General features: G+C 51.1%; 1 protein-coding gene across 8 annotated transcripts in view; it reads left to right on the top strand.

The window, feature by feature from the left end:
* KIAA1671 (KIAA1671 ortholog) overlaps positions 1–19,722 on the top strand; it is a 183,996-nt gene that overhangs the window by 23,043 nt on the left and 141,231 nt on the right. For 5 of the 8 annotated variants that reach the window (XM_032309853.1, XM_032309859.1, XM_032309858.1 and 2 more), the window contains exon 2: positions 18,584–18,688. In XM_032309853.1, coding sequence (XP_032165744.1) covers positions 18,584–18,688 — 105 coding nt within the window. The remainder of the gene's footprint in view (positions 1–18,583; positions 18,689–19,722) is intronic. The other 3 variants (XM_032309855.1, XM_032309857.1, XM_032309856.1) reach the window with 1 other exon arrangement.

Genomic DNA, 19,722 nt, shown 5'->3' with positions numbered 1-19,722 from the left:
TAAATAATAAAATATTTTATAGTACAGAATAGTAATATTTTATATTATTATCACAGTATTAATTATATCAATTGTATATAATATGTAAATATTAATAAGTATTTGAGCTGGTAATTAAAATATATAATTATTAAATATATTAATAATCAGTGATCCATATATTAATATAAAATTGTATTGATATTTTGTATCATTATTCTACTTCGAGAAAACCAGCACCTCTGGCCATTGGTAGTTTGCTTTAAGAATACAAACAAAGGGGGCGCCTGGATGATCAGTGGGTTAAGCCTCTGCCTTCAACTTGGGTCATAATCTCAGGGTCCTGGGATCGTGCCCCCCATTGGGCTCTCTGCTCAGCGGGGATCCTGCTCCCCCGCAACCGCCTCTCTGCCTACTTGTGATCTCTGTCAAATAAATAAAATCTTAAAAAAAAAAAAAAGAAACAAAAGAGGGGCGTCTGGGTGACTCAGTCAGTGAAGCCTCTGACTTCTGGTTTCCGCTCGGGTCGTGACCTCAGGGTTGTGAGATCGAGATCAAGATCAGGATTGCACGTCGGGCTCTGCACCAGGCTGGAGCCTGCTTGAGATTCTCTTTCCCCTTTCCCTATGCTCTTTCTGCTCCTGCAGGAAGGAGGAGCTCGCTCTCTGTGTCCCTCTTTCTCTAAAATAAATCTTAACAAAAAAGAATACAAAGAAGACCAAACCGTGTCACAGTTCCGCCTGCGTAAATGTTGCCATCCCGATGGGTTTTGAGCTGGAGGCCTTTCGTTGAAAGGGGCAATGAGCAAGTGTTGTGCCGGCGTTAAGTACGGCCGAGACCCAATAGAGACTTTCTTCTGGCCGGACCTACTTTTTTTCTACAAGTTGGTGCCATGTCATGTCCAGCCCTGGGACTGTCTGCCTGTCATGCTTCATAAATGCAGAGTCAGGCAGTGAGGGTGTGAGACAGGAGCCTGGGTTTGGGGAGAGACAGCAGTTGGGGGTCCCAGTGGGCAAGGCTCACTCTATTGCCTGGCCGTCACTGGAACTCTTCCATGGGTGTCAGGGCAAACCTCAGAGTCCCTTGACCTCTGAGCTTCCCTCGGGGCATCTGAATTCATGGGAAATACCGCTGGATGGCTGCTGTTTGCTATTAGCCATAGGGAAGCTAGCAGGCAGGATCCCTTACCTCTAGGAGTTTATGGGTTAAAGAAGGGGCAGAACCTTGCAGGGGTGGGGGGAGAGGAGCAGGATGCTTTGAAGAAAGTCTGATGGAAGTAGTTTCTCTGGAGGGTTGGCTCTGGCTTTTCTGAGTGTAGTATGACAAGTCATTGCATCTGAGTGGCTTAGAACAAAGACGTCTATTCTCTCAAACTCTGAAGGCTAGAAGTCCCAAATCAAGGTGTTGGCAGGGTTCTACTCCCTCCAAGGCTCCAGGGGAGGACCCTTCCTTTTGCCACTTCTGGTGACTTCTTGCATCTTCTAGCAATTCTTGATGTTCCTTGGCTTGCATTTGTGTATCTGTCTCCTCTTCAAAGGACACCAGTCATTGGATTAGCCCCCCCACCAAATCCAGTGTGACTTCAGTAAGTAAGTCTATCTGCAAAGATCAAATAAGGTCATTTTCTAAGATTCCAGGTGCACATGAATTTTGGGGGGACAATCAGTATTCAACCCGCCACACTGAGGAAGGTCCATTAAGACTGAGACCTAAAGGTTATGTGTTTGGCAGGGGTGAGGGGGGTGGGGAGAGAGTGTCCTTCCAGGCTGAGGGAACAGCATATGCGTAGGCTTCCCCGTGCGAGTATAGCGGAGGGCATTGTGACAGGAGCAGAATAGCAAGGGGAGTGTTGTAGGCTGAGGGCAGAGAAACTGGAGGGTCAGGCACAGAGCCATGGAAAGGGGGTGGATTTAATTCTGAGCCCCTCTAAAGATCCAGGCAGGGGGCACCATGTGATCAGATTCTCTTCTGGGAAAAGGCCGTCTAATGTCAGCCTGGGAAGGTGCATGCTGGTGACCGATGGTGTGTATGCTTTAAGGTTTACCTGCCCCCCACCCCCCGAGAACATTTACCTCCTGGCAGGTGGCTAGGGCAGTGCTAATACTCCCTGAACCGGAGACTCAGAGAGGGCAAGCAAATAGGGTCACAGATAGGACCAAGAGCACTGAGGGTCATTGCCGGGGCCTTCTGTCTTGCGAGTGCTCACCACACTGATGCAATGGTCCTTGGTTCTTGCAAGACAGCCGGGATTCCGGGTCAGGGGACATACCCCAGAACAGGGAACACTGATTTTATATACACACTCCTGCCTGTACGGAGTTATGTGCCCCTTCAAGAGAAGGTTTATTTAGTGAATGTGGAATTCCCTTGTATGTGTGAGCTGCTATGACCCTCCCCACTCAGAACGGGAAGAAGCAGGCGAAGAACAGTAAACACTGACGTGTCCACGGAAGAGATTTTGGGAGGCTTGTGATAAAACCTTGGGCCAACACCCAAAGGGCACGGCAGGATAAATATGACCATTCCAGAACCTTTAAACTGATGTTTCCCTGACTTTGGGATGTATATTGGCATGGAGAAGAACTTGCTTTCTCTTGGGAAATAAAAATAATGTATCTATTTCAGATGTAACATTCCATAGAGTGACCATATCAATTTTTTCCCACTGGGACCTGAAACATAAATCAGGCACTGTCTCCCAGGTATTAAGGATGCTAATAAGGGTGCTTATTTGCTGGACCAGAAGTCCCCAGTGCAGGGCAAGGCCCTTACTTCCTGCTTAGTCTCTTGTTTTTTCTGCTTAGTTTCTTGTTTTTTCATAAACTCCTAGAGGTAAGGGATCCTGCCTGCTAGCTTCCCTATGGCTAATAGCAAACAGCAGCCATCCAGCGGTATTTCCCATGAATTTCTTAGTCTCAGTGCTGAGAGCAGGGAGGAGGGAGGAATTACTAGGGAAAACCCTCTTTCCGTTGAGGATTTTTCTCCAACTGTGTTTTGAGAGAGTGGTGAGGTGCTCCTTTGGGAGAAAGCTGAGTCAGTAATCACCAATGCCCTCCCCCCACCATCCCCCTGGCTGCTGGGATGGACCCCCTCCCCAGCAAGGTGGAGAGATGCTCTGTGTGTTTGCGTGTTTGGGGGTGGGGGGTGTGGAGCAGAGAAGTTAAATTTGGTTCCGGATCTGAGGGCTGGTTTCCTTCCTCTCCTGGTGAAAGGCTCTGTGGAATGAATCACGTCCTCTCTTTAGAGTTCTGGGCCCACAGAATGTCAAGGCCAGGCTGGTGCTGTTGGAGGGACGCCCGCCCAGGGGATGTCAGACTCTGGTTTGCAATACCATGGAGGGACTTTGGGCCACAGGGATGATGCCTCTGGCTTCCCATTGAGGTGCATATATTAATTTCCATTCATTCATTCATCTACCCATTGGAATCCTAGGTGATGTTCAACTCCCTCCTGGGGGTGGGGCCTTGCATTAATCATCCATGCCTTCTTTGTTCCCCTGCTTGGGCCTAACCCTTTTCAGGCCCCAGGGACTCATTGACAGACAAGGCCCCTCCACACCCTAGGGTAGCAGCCCACTAGCTTCTCCTGTAAAGGACCAGATAGTTTTGGCTTTTTGGACTATAAGAGCCCCATCATGACTGACCGCCATTTACTGCCCAAGCAGCCAGGGACAATATGTAACTGAGTGCGTCCTCCACTCAGATTTTCTTTTTCTTTCTTTCTTTCTTTTTTTTTTTTTTTAAGAATTTATTTATTTATTTGACTGAATTCACAAGTAGGCAGAGAGGCAAGCAGAGAGAGATTGGAGGAAGCAGGCTCCCTGCAGAGCAGAGAGCCCGATGTGGGGCTCGATTCCAGGACCCTGGGATCATGACCGGAGCCGAAGGCAGAGACTTTAACCCACTGAGCCATCCAGGCACCACTCACATTTTCTTTATGGACACCGAAATTTGATTTTTCAAAGAATATTTATGTGTTGCAAAGTATTATTCTTTCGATTATTTTTTTCAGTGATTTAAAAATCATTCTTTTTTTTTTTTTAAAGATTTTATTTATATATTTGACAGAGAGAGACACAGTGATAGAGGGAACAAAAACAGAGGAAGTGGGAGAGGGAGAAGCAGACTTGCCGAGCAGGGAGCCCCATTCGGGGCTCGATCCCTGAATCCTGGGATCATGACCTGAGCTGAAGGCAGACACATAATGACTGAGCCACCCAGGTGCCACAAAATCATTCCAATTTTTAAGCAGAGAGCTGAAAGTGGAGGAGGAGGCAGCCCCTTCCTGCAGGCTGTGGGAACAGCAAGGGCAAAGGTCCCGAAGTAGGAACTTTCTGGGGGAAGGAAGTGGTGGCATGTACGAGGAACAGGAAAGTGTGTGTGGCTGAAGCCTGATGAGTGAGGGGGAGAGTGGTGAGGCCCTTTTAGATTTTTATGAAGACTTCCCCTCTCTGAGCTCACTTTCCCTGTTTAAAAGTAAAAGAGGATGGTAACAGCACCTTCCTTTATTAACGAAGGGACGAGGAATACGGAAAAGGTGTTTTGCTGAAGGCAGCATCTGACACAAGAAGGGGGGCCAATTGGGGCAGCATTGGGGTGGGGGTGATCACCTTGACATCTTTCTCTTGTACCATGGGCTTCTCCTGATGTTTTGTCTTCTGCGTGGAATATATCACCTGCTTGGCTGTGGGCTTCCCCAGAGCAGACACAGGGCTCTATTCCCTTGCCTATGCTTTGTGTGGGAGCTGGTCCCAGGAAAGTCTCCCCAGGGACTGGGGAAGCCAGACAGGGCAGGGAAAGAGGCCAGTGCTCGGTGTGTTCATCAGTAGGACAGGGGACCTCTGGGGACCGTGTCGAATGGGCAAGCACCCTGGGAGAGGTGGGAGCTGGGGTATGTGTATGTCAGGTCCTGTCCTTCACTGGCTGATGGCTGCTTCTGGGGGATTAGCTCCTGGCTACGTCTGGCGTGTCTGGCACCCCAACCCCCAGGGTAGGGGGAAGTCCTGGGGCAGAGCCTTGAGAGGTTTTGGAAGCAGTTGGAGCATACAGGGTGATGGATGTGGCCCCACTGCTGTGGGATTTTGTGTCCCCTTCAACACTAGCTCAGATGTTTCCTCTGCAGACACATCCCTCCAGCAGCTTCTAGTCCTCCCTCCTCTGTAGCCCCTGTTGTCCCCAGGTAGACCCTTCCCTGCCATCCCGGGGTCTAGTGCTTTAGGGCCTGCCCCTGTCCTGCCTCCTTGGTCTGTGTTGGACCTGTGTCTTGTTCACTCCTGGATCCATCGGGCGTGGCGTGCAGCAGGTGCCACAGCTGTTGCCTGGCGATGGTGAGTGCAGAGTGATGAGCGGGACCCCTGCCCTCAAGTGCCCAGGGTCCCTGTAGGAGGCCCATGAGTGACAGGTGGCCACGGTTCTGGGAAGCAGTGCAAGGAGCCAGTGTATGAGGTAACCATGCCTTTGACCCCTCCAGCTTCCAGACTCGCGCATCTCACCCCTGGATGAACCCTGACATCTCTCTGGGAGTTCTTAAAATCGCCCTGTGTCTGGGCTCCACCTGCAGAAATCCTCATTCAGTCCAACAGTGTGAATGGCTGTAAATATTGATCCAGTCCTTCTGGCTTGGAATGTTATGAAGGCCTCTGGGTTGGTTTCCTGTGGCTTTCGTAACAAACCTCCAGGAACCGTGGCTCAGAACAACAGAAGTTCATTCTGCCATAGTTCTGGAGGTCGGAAGTTCGAGGTCAGTTTTGCTGAGCAGAAATTGGCCACTTCCAGAGGAGCTGGGAGAGCCTCCTTTCCCTTGCCTCTTCCAGCTTCTAGAAGCTGCCACCTCAGTTGTCCCTGGTGAGGCTGTCATCTGGCCTTTCCTGGAGGCAGGCCTCCATCTGCTTCCCTCGCACAAGGACACGCGTGATTGCATTTCGGGCCCACCCAGATCCCCCAGGCTCTTCCTTGCCTCTTGAGATCTTTCACATAAGTCCATCCGCAAAGGTGCTTTTTCCCACATCGGGTCAGGGATCCTGCTCCCGGGGATGAGCGCATGGCTGTTTTCTGCAGCCATCACCAAGGTCCTGAGAATGCACGTCATGCGCCCCCAGCCTCTGCAGGCATTCCCCGACAGCTGAGCTTCCAGACTCCTGCAGGGCAGGGCACCCTGTCTCTGCTTTACAAGTGGGGAAACTGAGGCACAGGTCAGGAGAGTGATTTTTCTGAAGCTGAGCCTGGATCTGAGCCTGACCTCGCCGCATCTGAACCCCCGAGTCATGTTTGTCTTCGCTATGATCGCCCAGGGTAGGCGGGGTCCTGCCCTGCCCAGCCCAGCTCTGTCTGTGGGTCCCAGGACAGTTGAGACCCTTGCCCTAGCTCAGGTCCCAGAATTGGGAGTGTGCTTGTGATTTTTAGGGGATTTCTGTTCCAAACCCCCTCAGTGGGAAGGATTCCCATTTCTGCTTCATGTGATCCTTTGGGAAGAAAGTCGCTGTTCATGGATGGCAGTTCTTCAAAACTGGTCTTCAGGGTGATTTAACTCAAGTGAGCATTGCGGGCTGGCATCAGACCCGAAGACAGGAGTAAGGGGAAGGGAGCCACTCTGCCCTGGGGGACTATGCTGGAGCCTTCCAGGTCTGGTGGATTTGGCATCATTCTCCCCATTTCACAGGCAAGAAAACTGAGGCTTGGGGAGGGGAATGAACTTATAAGGCCATGCAACTAGTAAGTACAGAGTTGGGATTTGAACCCAGATCTCTCTGACTCCCTGCACTTTGGGCTGGTGTTAGCCTTGAGGCCCAGCATGCTCTCACTGCTTCTGCATGGTGGTGGGGGGCATTAAACTGATGTTTTTCTGGGGTCCCTTTGCCTCTGACTCCCCCTGGCTTCATGTTGGGGGTGGGGGTGGTTCATGCTGTTCCTCTCTCGTATGTGGATGGTCTCAAGTCACACTGTATTTCCTCTTTATCCCCCCATCTCCTACTGGGTCCAGAGTACCCCCATCTCCTACCTGGGAGGCGGCAGGCCGCTCCTCTTTGGTTCCCGGCCTCCATCTTGACCTCCGCAGTGTATCCTCCACTGGATAGAAGTGCCCAGGGGAACTTCTAGAAGGGTCACTAAAGCCCTCTAGTGACTTCCTGTCCCACATAGGAGCAGACCCATGCTCCTTTCTGGAGAGGTCCTGCCTGACTCAGCTCCCACTGCTTTTCAAAATGACCTTTCTGGGCGCCTGGGTGGCTCAGTGGGTTAAGCCGCTGCCTTCGGCTCAGGTCATGATCTCAGGGTCCTGGGATCGAGTCCCGCATTGGGTTCTCTGCTCTGCGGGGAGCCTTCTTCCTCCTCTCTCTCTCTCTGCCTGCCTCTCTGCTTACTTGTGATCTCTCTGTGTCAAATGAATAAATAAAATCTTTAAAAAAAAAAACAAAAAAAAACCCAAAAAAACCAAAATGACCTTTCTTACCTGGCCCTGCCTCGTGAGCCTTCTTTCTGGAACACTCTTTTTCTGGCTGTTTGCATGGCAGGCTCATTTAGGTCTCAGCTCAGTTGTCATCTCCTCAGAGAGTCCTTATTCTCACCCGCCCCGCCGCCCCAGGTTAAAGTTGCTCCCCCAGCCCCTGAATCTTTCCACATAACCCTGTGGCTATATCCCTGGTGGTTAGAGCTGTGCCCATCACACAGTAGGTGCTTAATTAATGCATATTTGTTAGATGACTGGTCTGGTGAAGAGGTCCAGCTTCCTGGATGTCCCTGGGCAACTCATGTCCCCTCTCAGAGCTCAGTCTCCTTGGAACTTGGACCAGGTGGTCTTTACAAGGGAAGATTCTGGGCTTCCAGGCCCCAGGAATTCAGGGCTGGTCAGGGCTCTTGGGGAGATGTACTGGCCCAAGGCAAGAGTGTGGGAGGAGGGCTGACCCTGAGCTACAGGAAAGGGAGGGTCCCTGGGTGGAGAAGAAACTATTCGGGACGAGTTCCTGAGGCTTAGAAAGAGTTCCTGAGCCCCCCTCCATATGCACCCCCACCCCCTTGAAAACGCTCGCTGTTGTCTTAGCTGCAGTGCTGGTGCTGGGAGGGTGTGCGGGGTGAGTGACCACCCGCCAGGGTCCTCTGCCAAATGGGCTTTTGTTTATTTGAGATTTGAACAAAAAAAGGGTTGTCCTCAGAAAAACACAGCTCCAGAAACCTCGTTGGGGTTTTGGGATCTGGGCAGGAGAGGGCAGAGAACTTTTCTCACTCTTTGCTAAACATTAAAAAAATTTTTTTTGGATAGAACATTGTAAATACCAAACAGCAGGAAGAAGAAATATCATCCAGGAGCCCACCCCTATCAGACAAGCACTGTGAAATTTTGGCAGGGGAATTTTTGTAATTTTGAGGGCACATTTGTTTCTCATATAAATGGATCATACTGGTTATAATTACTACTATTATTATTACTTTTTTTTTTAATCAAACCCCAGATCTATACAGCTTTTCAGTTTTCTAGTTTTCACTTACCATCATGTCATGAACTGGTTTCTCCCATCACCAGTGTCTGTAAACTTCATTTGGGACAAGTGTATAAAATTGCCAGAGGAGAATACTGTAGTGTGTTTAACACCAATGTCCGATGGCTGGACATTGAGATTATTTCACATTTCTTGGTCTATCTGTAGTGGCTCATGCATCTGGTCCCCTCTGGCCCTGGGGTGCTATGAACTTAAGGTTCCCCCCAAGGGCCTCCTGCCTCAGGACTTTTGTATAGGCTCTTCCGGCTGTGGTATTCTCTATTGGACCTTCTTGATCCATTTGTATTGATAACTGTCTTGGGTTTTTTCTCCTTGAGTTCTGCCCGTGTCCCCCCACCCCTGACTGGGAGCCACCTGAGGACAGGGGTGCTCCTGCCTGCCATTCCTTGCAGCCTCTGGAGGAGCTGGTGGGGGGGGACAGGGAGACTGCTAGTGTCATGTTTCCCAGATGTTCTTTTTTTTTTTTTAAAGATTTTATTTATTTATTTGCCAGAGACAGAGGGAGAGAGAGCGAGCACAGGCAGACAAAGAGGCAGGCAGAGGCAGAGGGAGAAGCAGGCTCCCTGCCGAGCAAGGAGCCCGATGTGGGACTCGATCCCAGGACCCTGGGATCATGACCTGAGCCGAAGGCAGCTGCTTAACCAACTGAGCCACCCAGGCGTCCCCAGATGTTCATTTTTTAGCTGTAATCCGGGAGCCTTGGTTTCTTCTTTGTGCTTCAATTGGTTGACTCAGGGGTGAATAAATTGTATGATAGGAGTAGGAAATACATTTTTATTTTGGCCGCAAGAGCATGAGGTGAAGATGGAGTTGAACCCCACAGGCACATGGCACCCCATCCCATCCTCCCTTGATACACTACGCACCTATGGACCCCCACAATCGTGGTGGTTACCATGGAGACCCACAGATGCCATTGTCACCTTAGTCATAATGAGAGGTGTGCTTTTTTTTTTTTTTTTTAAAGATTTTATTTATTTATTTGACAGAGAGTGCACGCACAAGCACGGGCAGTGGCAGGCAAAGGGAGAAGCAGACTCCCTGCTGAGCAGAGAGCCTGATGTGGGGCTCGATCCCAGGACCCTGGGAACATGACCTGGGCTGAAGGCAGATGCTTAACCCACTGAGCCACCCAGGAGCCCATGAGAGGCTGTCTTTTTTTTTTTTTTTTTTAAGATTTTATTTATTTATTTGACAGAGAGAGATCACAAGTAGGCAGAGAAGCAAGCAGAGAGAGAGAGAGGAGGAAGCAGGCTCCCTGCTAAGCAGAAGCCCGATGCGGGACTCGATCCCAGGACCCCGAGATCATGACCTGAGCCGAAGGCAGCGGCCCAACCCACTGAGCCACCCAGGCGCCGGAGAGGCTCTCTTGATTGAACATTTAGTATGTGCCAGGCACCGTGTTTGTGCTTTTCAGGAATAGACTCATTTTATCCACAGAGGTGCTATAGCTGTCCTTGTATTACAGATGGGGCAGCTAGGTTCAGAGAGGTATTGTAATTTGCCCAGGATCACACAGCATATAAACCAAGGCAGGGTGGGTTCCAGAGTCCATGCTCTTAACTCCAACCCTGCCCCATCACATGAACACACACACACACACACTTTCACACACACCCCTCTCAGGGCATACCAACACTCAGACCCACAGCCTCATAGCTTGCTGGCAAGCCCCACGACTGCCCCTCCTCCACATGCTCCCTGTCCCTCAGTCACACCGCCACCTACTCCCTCCCTCCCCTGCACGCCCATCAGGATGCACAGATCCAAGGCCCCCTGTATGCATAGCTCCCCGCCTCCCCAGGCAGAGCTGACCAGCGAACCTTTGTGCCGCTCTCTGTGAAATGGCCTTGTCCCCAGGCATCCCACACATAGCCTGGCTTGCCTTCCAAATATACACATGCATCTGGTACCTACCCAGCCACCTGGAAACTTGTTCCTTGGACCCAAGCATGCCTAGTGCCCACCTGTTCATATGTGCGGAACAGGTGCATGTACCCACCAAGGACCTGGGGTGGGCGTGATCCTGGCCTTGCCCCTCCTTGAGGGGTGGAACCGTGAGGGACCTATGGTGACTCAGCCTTGCTGGGGCAGCTTCAGGTATGGTGGCCTCAGACTCCTGTGGTGGCCTGGATGCCTGGTCTCCCCCCTCACCTGCAGGAAGGGCCTGGAGCTCTGTGGCTCTACCAGGCACTGTGCTGGGCCCTTTTATTGCCCAGATGGGGAAACTGAGGCTTGGGACACACAGCCGAAGTCACAAGTCAGGACCACAGACCTCCCCTCAGCTTCTTGGTCACACTGCCTTGCTTCATGCAGGGCTGGCCCAGCCAGGGCCAGTCTCTCAGGCTGGCTTTGGGGACACATCCCTCTGTGTTTTTCAGGACTGACCCCTTGCTTTCTTGCTTTCTTCCTGCCAGTGATTCAGCCTTTTGGCCTCTGGAATTTGGCAAGAGACATGCATGACCTTGGACAAGGCATTTAATCCCTGTAAGCCTCAGTTTCCTGCTTTCTTGATAGTCACCTGTAGTTTCTGGGTAATGGTGAGGAGTCTGGGAGGTGACCTCTGTCCAGGGCTGACTGAAGAGCTGGGGACAAGCACAGAGAGCCTGGCAGTGGGGTTGTGTTTTCACACCGGTGAGCCTGGGGCAGTCGGGGCCCAAGTCTGCCCTGCCTCCTCTTGCCCGCTCCCATCTCCTCCCGTCCCCTGCTCGGCCAGGCCACATCACATCAGTGTTTTTAGATATGGGTCTGGTGGGCCCTCCCCCTCTCCAGAGAGGCAGGACGTGAGTCATGTCCGCGCTGGCAGACGCCACCCTTGGCACAGCTGACCACACCCACCGCTAATCTCCCGAGAGGCCGTCTTTGGGGCTGAGGGATATTGCCAGTGGGGTGGGGGTAGGGGTCAGGCCCGGGTGGGGGACTCCCTAAGGATGCCCATGCTCAGGTCTCTGCCGGGTGCCTGCTGCATAGTGGGAGATCAGCCAGCATGGGATCAATGCGCCATTGGTGCTGAGTGCTTCTACACATATGTTCTTAGCACATGTCTCAGCTGTTTTGAGAACCCCATAGGATTATTAACGCATGTGACCGGTGAGGAGACCAAGGCCGAGGAAGACAAGAAGCTGGGCCAAGTTCACAGAGGTGGGGTTTGAATTTGAGCGTGTGCTCTGTGAGCGGCTCTGGGTAGCTCTCCCTCCAGCTCCAGTGCCCCCTTACCAGGTGCTGATCTCAAAGCAGCTCTCCCCGCCTCTCCCTCTCCCTGCCTTGAAGTCAGCAGTTCTCACCTGAACACACAGGATGGAGATGTGACATATGAGACGCCTTCCCCTGGGACTGGGGGACTTGGGGAGGCTCCTGGCCGGTGGGAGGTAACTCCACCCTCTCCCACACAGGAAGGCAGATCAGAATGCAGGGGAGGCAGGGAGAGGAAGGTGATTCTGTGAGAGCCCCAGAGGCACTCTTCTGGCAGCCTCAGAGCCTTCCAGGATCTGCCCACACCCCTTTCTCCAGACTCAGGCTGCGCCACTTTCCTTCACTCCGCCCTAGCCCTGCTAGCAAAAATTTCTGTTCCTGAGCTCTTTTCTAACTCTGGATCTCTTGGTCTTCCCTTGGCTGGCTCCCTCTGATCCTTTAGGTCATGCAGCTGAAATGTCACTTCTTCCAGGAAGCCGTCCTTGATCACCTTAGTCCACTGGACCCGACTGTGATCGCCATCAGGGAGACCCCATTCCCATCATCTCCCTTGTCACCTGCTGCCGTCTTTGTCCTGGGCTGTTGGCTTCTCCATCCCCTGTCCTTTTTACTTCCCAACCCCAGACTCTGTGTAAATAGTGACCCCGACTTTTTGAGTTCTTTTCTGTGGCCACATTGCCAAGCTGTGGGTCTGGCTTGTAGCGGGTCAATACATTTTTTGAAGAAATTGTGAAAAGAGCAACTTTTCAAAAGTCAGCCAAGGCAAACAGTCAAGGGCTATGGACCCATTTCACAATGGGGTATGTCTCACCATCGTGTCAGACGCCCTAGGGGAGAACGGGGCTTCTGAGCAGGTCCCATCTCTTATGAGTCAGATTCTAGGAATGCGGGGTGTGTTAAGTTGGGCCCCCCCCAGGTGCAAGGGCAAGTGGTTTATTTGTTGGTAGTATACCATTAGGATATGCTAATAAGCAGGTTACCCCTGGGGGCAGCTGGGAACCTTGGGGAGACTGTCAGACACGCCCCCAGCTGGTCACACCCCTGGTAGAAAGTTGTCCACCTGTGCCAAGCAGATTTGGGTGAGGCTCCAAGAGCATCTGCTGTGATGGGGTTAGGCTCTTCCCTTGGTGGCTGACAAGCACTGTGTGGCCAGAGGATGACTCTGGCTCAAGGGAAGCACAGCATGTGCTCAGAGGCTGTGACGGGGAGAGGCCACCTGTTTCTGCTTCTGCACCAGGTCTGGGGCCATTTGCACAAAGTTGCCAGTTTGGGCATAAAAGGATCTTTGAACCCGAGAGGTCATTTTCTTGGGTTCACCTCCTGCTTTCTGATAAGAGTCCCTGTCTACTGAGCACCTGTTGTATACACTTTCCAGGTGTCTTCACTTCCTTGTATTGTTCACAACACGGCACAAAGCCTGGCCCCCCTCCTGCTTCCTGCTGCTTTCTTGCACCTGTGTGGAAGTCCAGTGGTCTAATTCCACAGGCTCCCACCTCCTCCCAGGCTAAAAGAGTAATTTTAATACAATGGATGAGGACAGTTATTGATTGACATGTGCGGTGACCACAGACTTGTGCTAAGTACTTGGCACATGTGATCTCAGTTAATCCCCACAAAAGCAGGTGGAGTACTTAGCTTTGATGACATTCTAATAGATGCAGATGCTGAGGCTCAGAGAGGTGAGCGACTGGCACAGGGTCACACAGCTAGTAGAGGTTGAGATGCGATTGGATGCCGAGCTGGTTGACTCTGGGAAGTCCATGCTCTGAACAGTCATCCAGAAGGCCACAGACAGGGCGAGGAGATCGGGGAGCTCCTGGCCGCCAGTCCTGTGTGCTATCCCCCAAACAGGGCGTCCTCTAGCTCTTGATAACTGGTGATTACACTGGGCAAAGTAGGGTCTGGGAGAACTGAGAGCAGGTGGTGTTTATCCGAATTTAGGAGATTGTATGGTATTTTCTATAACCTGGCCCGGTAAGTTGCCTTCTGGGGATGGGCTCACAGTGACTCACGGAGAACTGACTCCCCAACCCCAACCCCCTCCCCCTCCCCCCTGGCCCAGGTGGCTGTTCTAAGAGCGGAAGTTTGGGCAGGCTATCTTGGTAGAGGACAATCTCTAGACTCTAGGACATTGAAGAGCTTTGCTCTTGGTGGCTGGAAAGCAAGGATGTTCGGATGGGGTCCTTTGGTGTATCTCTAGAGATAAGAATAAAGGGCTTTTGGAGCAGAGGGTAGAGCCTTGCCAGCACTCTCACACAGGCACACACACACACACACACCTACCTTGTTGCTGTCACCGTTCTTTCCGGCTGGGGCCCTGGCATGTCTAGAGGTCATCTCTGGCCTTGTCATTCACTGTGGACTTCCATTCAGGAGGCAGTGTATCCTCCTGGACCCCAGGTAGAGCCTTGGGTTCTGTCTCAGGAAGAGGTTTTGAGAATCAGAGACGGAGATGCACATTGAGGAAGACATTGATGGGCCTGAGCTCTCAGAAGGGAAAGTGAGTGAAGCAGAAGTGGCCAGAGGGGGTGTGTGGTCTCAGCCTGGTTTGATTCCCGCTGGTGAGTTCTGGAACCACAGAACAAATCCTGCCTGGAAGCAAGGGTAGGCAGTCGTGTGTGTCCCATCTGAGTCTGTCATTGACTTATGGGTGCCCTGGTTTGTGGGGTGCTTACCGGCAGGGGTGGGGGTCGTGGGCCAGCCTGTTGGAGGATAGCAATCCTGGACAAGGATGCACCTGTGAACTGTTGGCAGACCACCTCCTAGCAGGTGAGGGAAGGGTGAAGCACCAGGAGAAGGGATCTGGTAGCGGGAGGGCACAACAGTGTCTCCCGGAGGTTCCCTACCGGATTTGTCCCTAACTAGCTGTGTGACTTTACGTGAGCTGCTTACCCTTTGTGGGCCCAAATTTCACCTTCTGTACACCAAGATGGTTGCCAGGACCACTGTTTACTCCATCTCATTCTTATCCTCCCTCAAATCACTCATTTTCTCATTCAAACATCCATGTGTTTCAGCAAATGTTTATTGTGTACCTATTAATGCCAGATGCCTTGCTAGGCTCTGGCGATAAAACAGGGAGCCCTTGGGGGGTAAGGCAGACAAATAAACAGGCTTAAAATGGGTCAATATCACAAAAAAGCAGAGAGCTGTGGAAATCCTACTTGGGGCAGGGTTGGGGAGGTCAGGGAAGGCTTCCTGGAGGAAGAGGCATCTCATCAGGGAGCTGTTGCTGTTAGCGCATGCTAACTGACATCACTCAGGAAGAAAGGAAGGTGATCCGTAAATCCCTGTGGGTCTCTTTCCCTTCAGAGGGTGGCTTTCTTTCTAGATCCGGATTCCCTCCATGTCAAAGCGAACTGTTTGTAGGATGAGTAAGTTTGGAGCCAGGAGAGAAGGTGGGGAGGAGTTGGCAAGAGATGCTATACACCCCAGGGGTGTGTAGGGGCAGATCAATCAGCTCTGGGGCGGGGTGTGGCTTTATTTGGTGAGCACCTGCAGGCCCCTGGAAGTTTTAGATTTTGTTTTCTTAGACATAACTTAATGTATAAACTGGATACATGTTTACAGATGTTTATAACTTGTAACCAACACTCCCATCAAGATATAGAACTTTCTAGGCCCCCAGAGCACTCCCTTACACCCCTTTGAGTCAGCAGTCCTCCAAGGTTCTTATTGCTGTTCTCCCTCAGTCACCATGAGGAGACTTTGGCTATTTCCTGAGCTTCACGTAAGTTCACTTGGACACACATAGCTTTCCAGTTTCTTCTTGTTTTGTTCACCAAAATGTGATATTTACCCATGTTTTGCATGTCAAGGTAGTTTATTTGTCTCATTGCTGTGTTATATTCCATCCTAGGAATATGCCAGAATTTACTTATCCAGTCTACTGTGGATGGCCAGGTAGGCAGTTTCCAAGTTTGGGCTGTTCTGGATAGAGCAGCTGTGGACGTCCGTGTATACGTCCTCTGTGGCCCGAGCGCTCATTTCCATGCAGTGGGTACCCAGCAGCAGGCTGGGTACAGATGGGCTTTGGTGGACTCCGCCAAACAAAGTGTCTGTGCTTGTTGAACACCAGTTCCACTTCTGTGTCCTTGAAAGCCCTTGCTAATGTCGATGTTCAGAATTTTGGCCATTATGGTAGATGTGGGATAGTAGTTCATTGTGGGCATAGTTTTGCTTCCCTGATGACCAGTGAAGATGAGCATCTTCTCATGGGCTTATTGGCCATTTGAGGACCTTGCTCTCCAAAAACGTTTGTGTGTTCACGTGTGTATTTGTCACTCAAGCCTTCTGTCCTTAAAAACCATTCAGCCAACCAGGTTCCAGGTCCAAGTGGCTGATAGTTTTTAGATAATGCCTGCTCTGGCATCCCGTGGGCAGCTAACACAGGATTTCTGTAGCTGGGAGAACCTTCATTTATAGAGCCCTTGGGCCAAAGCAATTTGTGTGTCATATAAATAAGTATACACTTGTATATTATATAGATAGGCATTACATAAAATATATAGTACATATAAATACCTATAATGGATATAGTAACACATCACTGTAGCATATATAATATATATAAGCAATGCATAGTTATATATAGTTTTATATATAATTTTTTTATATATACATAAAAATTACATTATGAATCAGGAGCCCTAGGTTCTTGCTGAGATTCTGGCTGGCTTGTGTTCCACCTGTGGGTTAGGAAAATCATTCTCCTCTCTAGCACAGACACACCTGGGATCACCTTTCCCATTTTTCTGCACCAAAAATCAAACAGGCTCTTCTCATTTCTGGACTCCATGCTCGGTGAGGTGCTGTGCTTTAATGATCCAGGAAGAAGATCACTTTGGAATTTTTTTCCCCAAGCACCTGGGGAGTGCTTGGCAATTTGGTTGGGGTGGGGCTGCTATTGCCATTGGTAACCACCAGGCAGGGCAGGGATGCTGAGGACCCTTGGGTGCTTCTGGGGTTGGGTTCCCTGCTGAGGCAGGGGTGTGAGCATGAGTGTGGTTCTTTGGGAGGGGGGTGCCTGTGGAGATGAGACAGAGAAGGCAAGGAGCCTCACATAGGGCACGTGATCAGGAGTACAGAACCTCAGAGTTTCCCCCCCCAGAGAAGGGAAGGAGCTGGGGTATTGATACACCTGTTCCCTGTCTTTGGTGGCCAGCCGTCCTTCTGGGGGAGGGGGGCATTGACTCGTTGGCACTTCCGGGCTGTGCTGCCTGCTGGCCAAGTGAGCCCCTGTGACCAGAAACCCAGCCCTGAGCCAGAGAATTGCAGTCACCTTCCATCAGCAGCCCTCTGCGTCCAGGGCTGTGTGCAGAAGCAGTCGAAGGTGAAGGTGTGTGCTGTACCGTTGCTGAGAAACTCTTGAACCCTCTGACACTCGTACCGTTAGCAGCTCAGTCTCTTTCACTTCGTGCTTCCTCTTACTCAGTGTTTCTCGAACTCGTCCGTCTTCTCTTGCACGCACACTGATTGTTCTCAGAAGGCATTGTGGCAAAGGAAGCAAGAGAGCGGGCTTCCTCCTAGGTGTCCTTGAGTCTCAGTTTGCCCTTCTGTAAAAGGAAGGGTAAAATGCTCCCTGCCCCAGAGGTTGCTGGGAGAAACGAGTGTCCGTCTGTGTCTTGTTTCCCAGGGACCCAGTCGCACGGTCCATAAACAGAAACTACTGTGTTGTTATTCTCATTGTGTGAAATGTAGAAATTGTAACTAAGTCAGAAGAGTTTCTTTGAAATTCTTTGTAGCTGCCTTCAGTTGAATGTGTGAAAGGCTCGATTGTCCTCCTTATAACTCATCACGTGTATCACTCGGTGACGCCTAGAGAATTCCTTGTAAGTGGCAGACATCACCTTAGAAATGGAACTGTGGTACCCTAATGTCTTTACCTGGTCAGCTGGGCCCTGTTCGTGGAGCCCCGTATACCAGTGCATAAAGAGGAATGGGTCTGGGGGCTTGCGGGGCCCGTGGTCGATCACCCAAACATTTGGCATTCCTCAGTCTAAACCACAAATGCTCTGGGCATGTAATGAGTCACTTTATTCCTTGGAACCTCCGTGAAGAAGAACCTTTGATTAACTGAGGCCTCCCCTCCACCCTTCTTGGGGCACACCCTGCGTTTAAGACCATGGGACAAGGAGGTCAAAATAAACTGTTCTCAGCTATGCTAAAGGTCAGGACTTCTTACAATGGATGGGTGATTTGTGGTTCAGTTAAAAAAAGGTTGGGCCCAGGGTGGGGGCAATCAGTCAGTCATCGAGACAAGGCCTGGGCTGAAGTTAGCTCCAGGGACTGGGTTTCAGCTTGCTCGTAGGACTCACCTTCTCCCAGCCTCAGCTGACACGTGGAAGTTCATGGAATCCTGAGCTTAGGGGTTATTAATTCAGTCTCTCAGCTGCATGCTGCCTCCCCCAGGAAGCCCTCTCCTCTCTCTCTCTTGTCAGCCAAGTTGAGCTCTATATGAGTTTCCTGTGACCTCCATAACAAATAGCCACAGGTCAGTGGCTGCAACAAGTTTACCTTACAGTTCTGGAGGTCAGAAGTCTCATATGGGTCGTCAGAGGTGCGTTCCTTCTGGAGGCTCTTTCTTGTCTTTTCTAGCTTCCAGAAGCTGCTACATGCTGGGCTTGTGATCCTGCATCACTTGACCTGTTTTTGTTGTTGGTTTGTTTGTTTTTTTAAAGATTTTATTTACTTATTTGAGAGAGAAAGAGCATGAGCAGGGGGAGTGGCAGAAGGAGAGGGAGAAGCAGGCTCCTCGCTGAGCAGGGAGCCTAACATGGGGCTTGATCCCAAGACCCTGGGATCATGACCTGAACCCAAGGCAGCCACTTCACTGACTGAGCACCAGGCACCCCAACCTGTTTTTTTTTTTAAATCACATTTTCTCTCTCTGACACTGACCTTCTTGCCTCCCTCTTCCAGGAACCCTTGTGCTGACACAGGATCCGTCCATATAATCCAGGGTAACCTTCCCCATCTCAGGAGACTTCATTCCTCGGTGCCTGCAAAGTCCCTCCTGCTGGTAAGGTAACAGATTCATGGGTTCTGGGGGTTAGGGCCTGGATGTCTTTGGGGGGCATTATTTTGTCTACTATAAGCTCTTTGTCCTGTGGGCCTCTGTTTTACCTCAACGTCCGTGGCCACGTCTGCTTCCCCCATTAGACTGCGCTTCAAAAACAAGTGTGTTCTGCTCCCCAGTGTTGCCTAGAAATCTGCTCTGAGCTGGGCCAGCCTAGTGCCAGGCAGTGGGGGTCAATGACCTGTCAGCAGAGCCTGCCCACTCCGGAGACAGCCCGAGTGCAGTCCCAGGTCTGCTTCCTTACTAAGCAGTTGACCTCAGCAAATCACCTTGCCTTTGAAACCTCACTTTCCTTACCTGTAAAATGGGGGTAACACTAGTATTGACCCCAGGAGGTCTGTGAAGGGACTGACAAAAATTATGCATGGAGAGTCCTTGGCTCAGTGCCCGGCCCACGGTGGCACCTAAGAACACGGCAGCTGGTGACACTACAGGGATTAACAGGGTAGGGTGGGGGGTGAGGCCGCCTGAGTTCAAATCCTGGCTTCAGTCCTTGGACAAATGGCTGATCCTCTCTAGGCCTTGTTGTCTTCATCCATCAAATGGGCCTCATCCCACAACCCACCTCACGGGGTGGATTGAGTGGGGAAGTGCATTCATGGTGCCATCTGGCACCAAATCAGTGCTCCATTAGTGTTAGCGATTGGACGATGGTGATCATTACTACTAGGTGTTCCCAGGGTCAAGCTCTCAGGAGGTTGGAGGACCCAACAACTGAATGAACTCAGAACGGCTCACTGGGGTGTCTGCTCTGTAGTCGGGCCAGGTGTATGTCTTCAGCTACACAGAGGCCCAGGTTCAGTGCCAGGAGTGGGGCCTGTCTGTTGTGCCCTGAGGCCAGCAGTGCCAGGCCCAGGCAAGTTTACAGGGATGCTCGGAAGCTGGTCCAAGAGAAGGAGGAGATGATTGGTTGCCTGAAGGACGTGGGAGGCACAGTTATCCTCCTGGGAAAACCAGGAGGAGACCTTTCAGCTGTCCCTGC

This window comes from Mustela erminea, chromosome 13, assembly GCF_009829155.1.
Source record: "Mustela erminea isolate mMusErm1 chromosome 13, mMusErm1.Pri, whole genome shotgun sequence".
Taxonomy (NCBI): Eukaryota; Metazoa; Chordata; class Mammalia; order Carnivora; family Mustelidae; genus Mustela; species Mustela erminea.
Note: the sequence above shows the minus strand (reverse complement) of the source record. Positions and strands in the feature narration are given on the sequence as shown.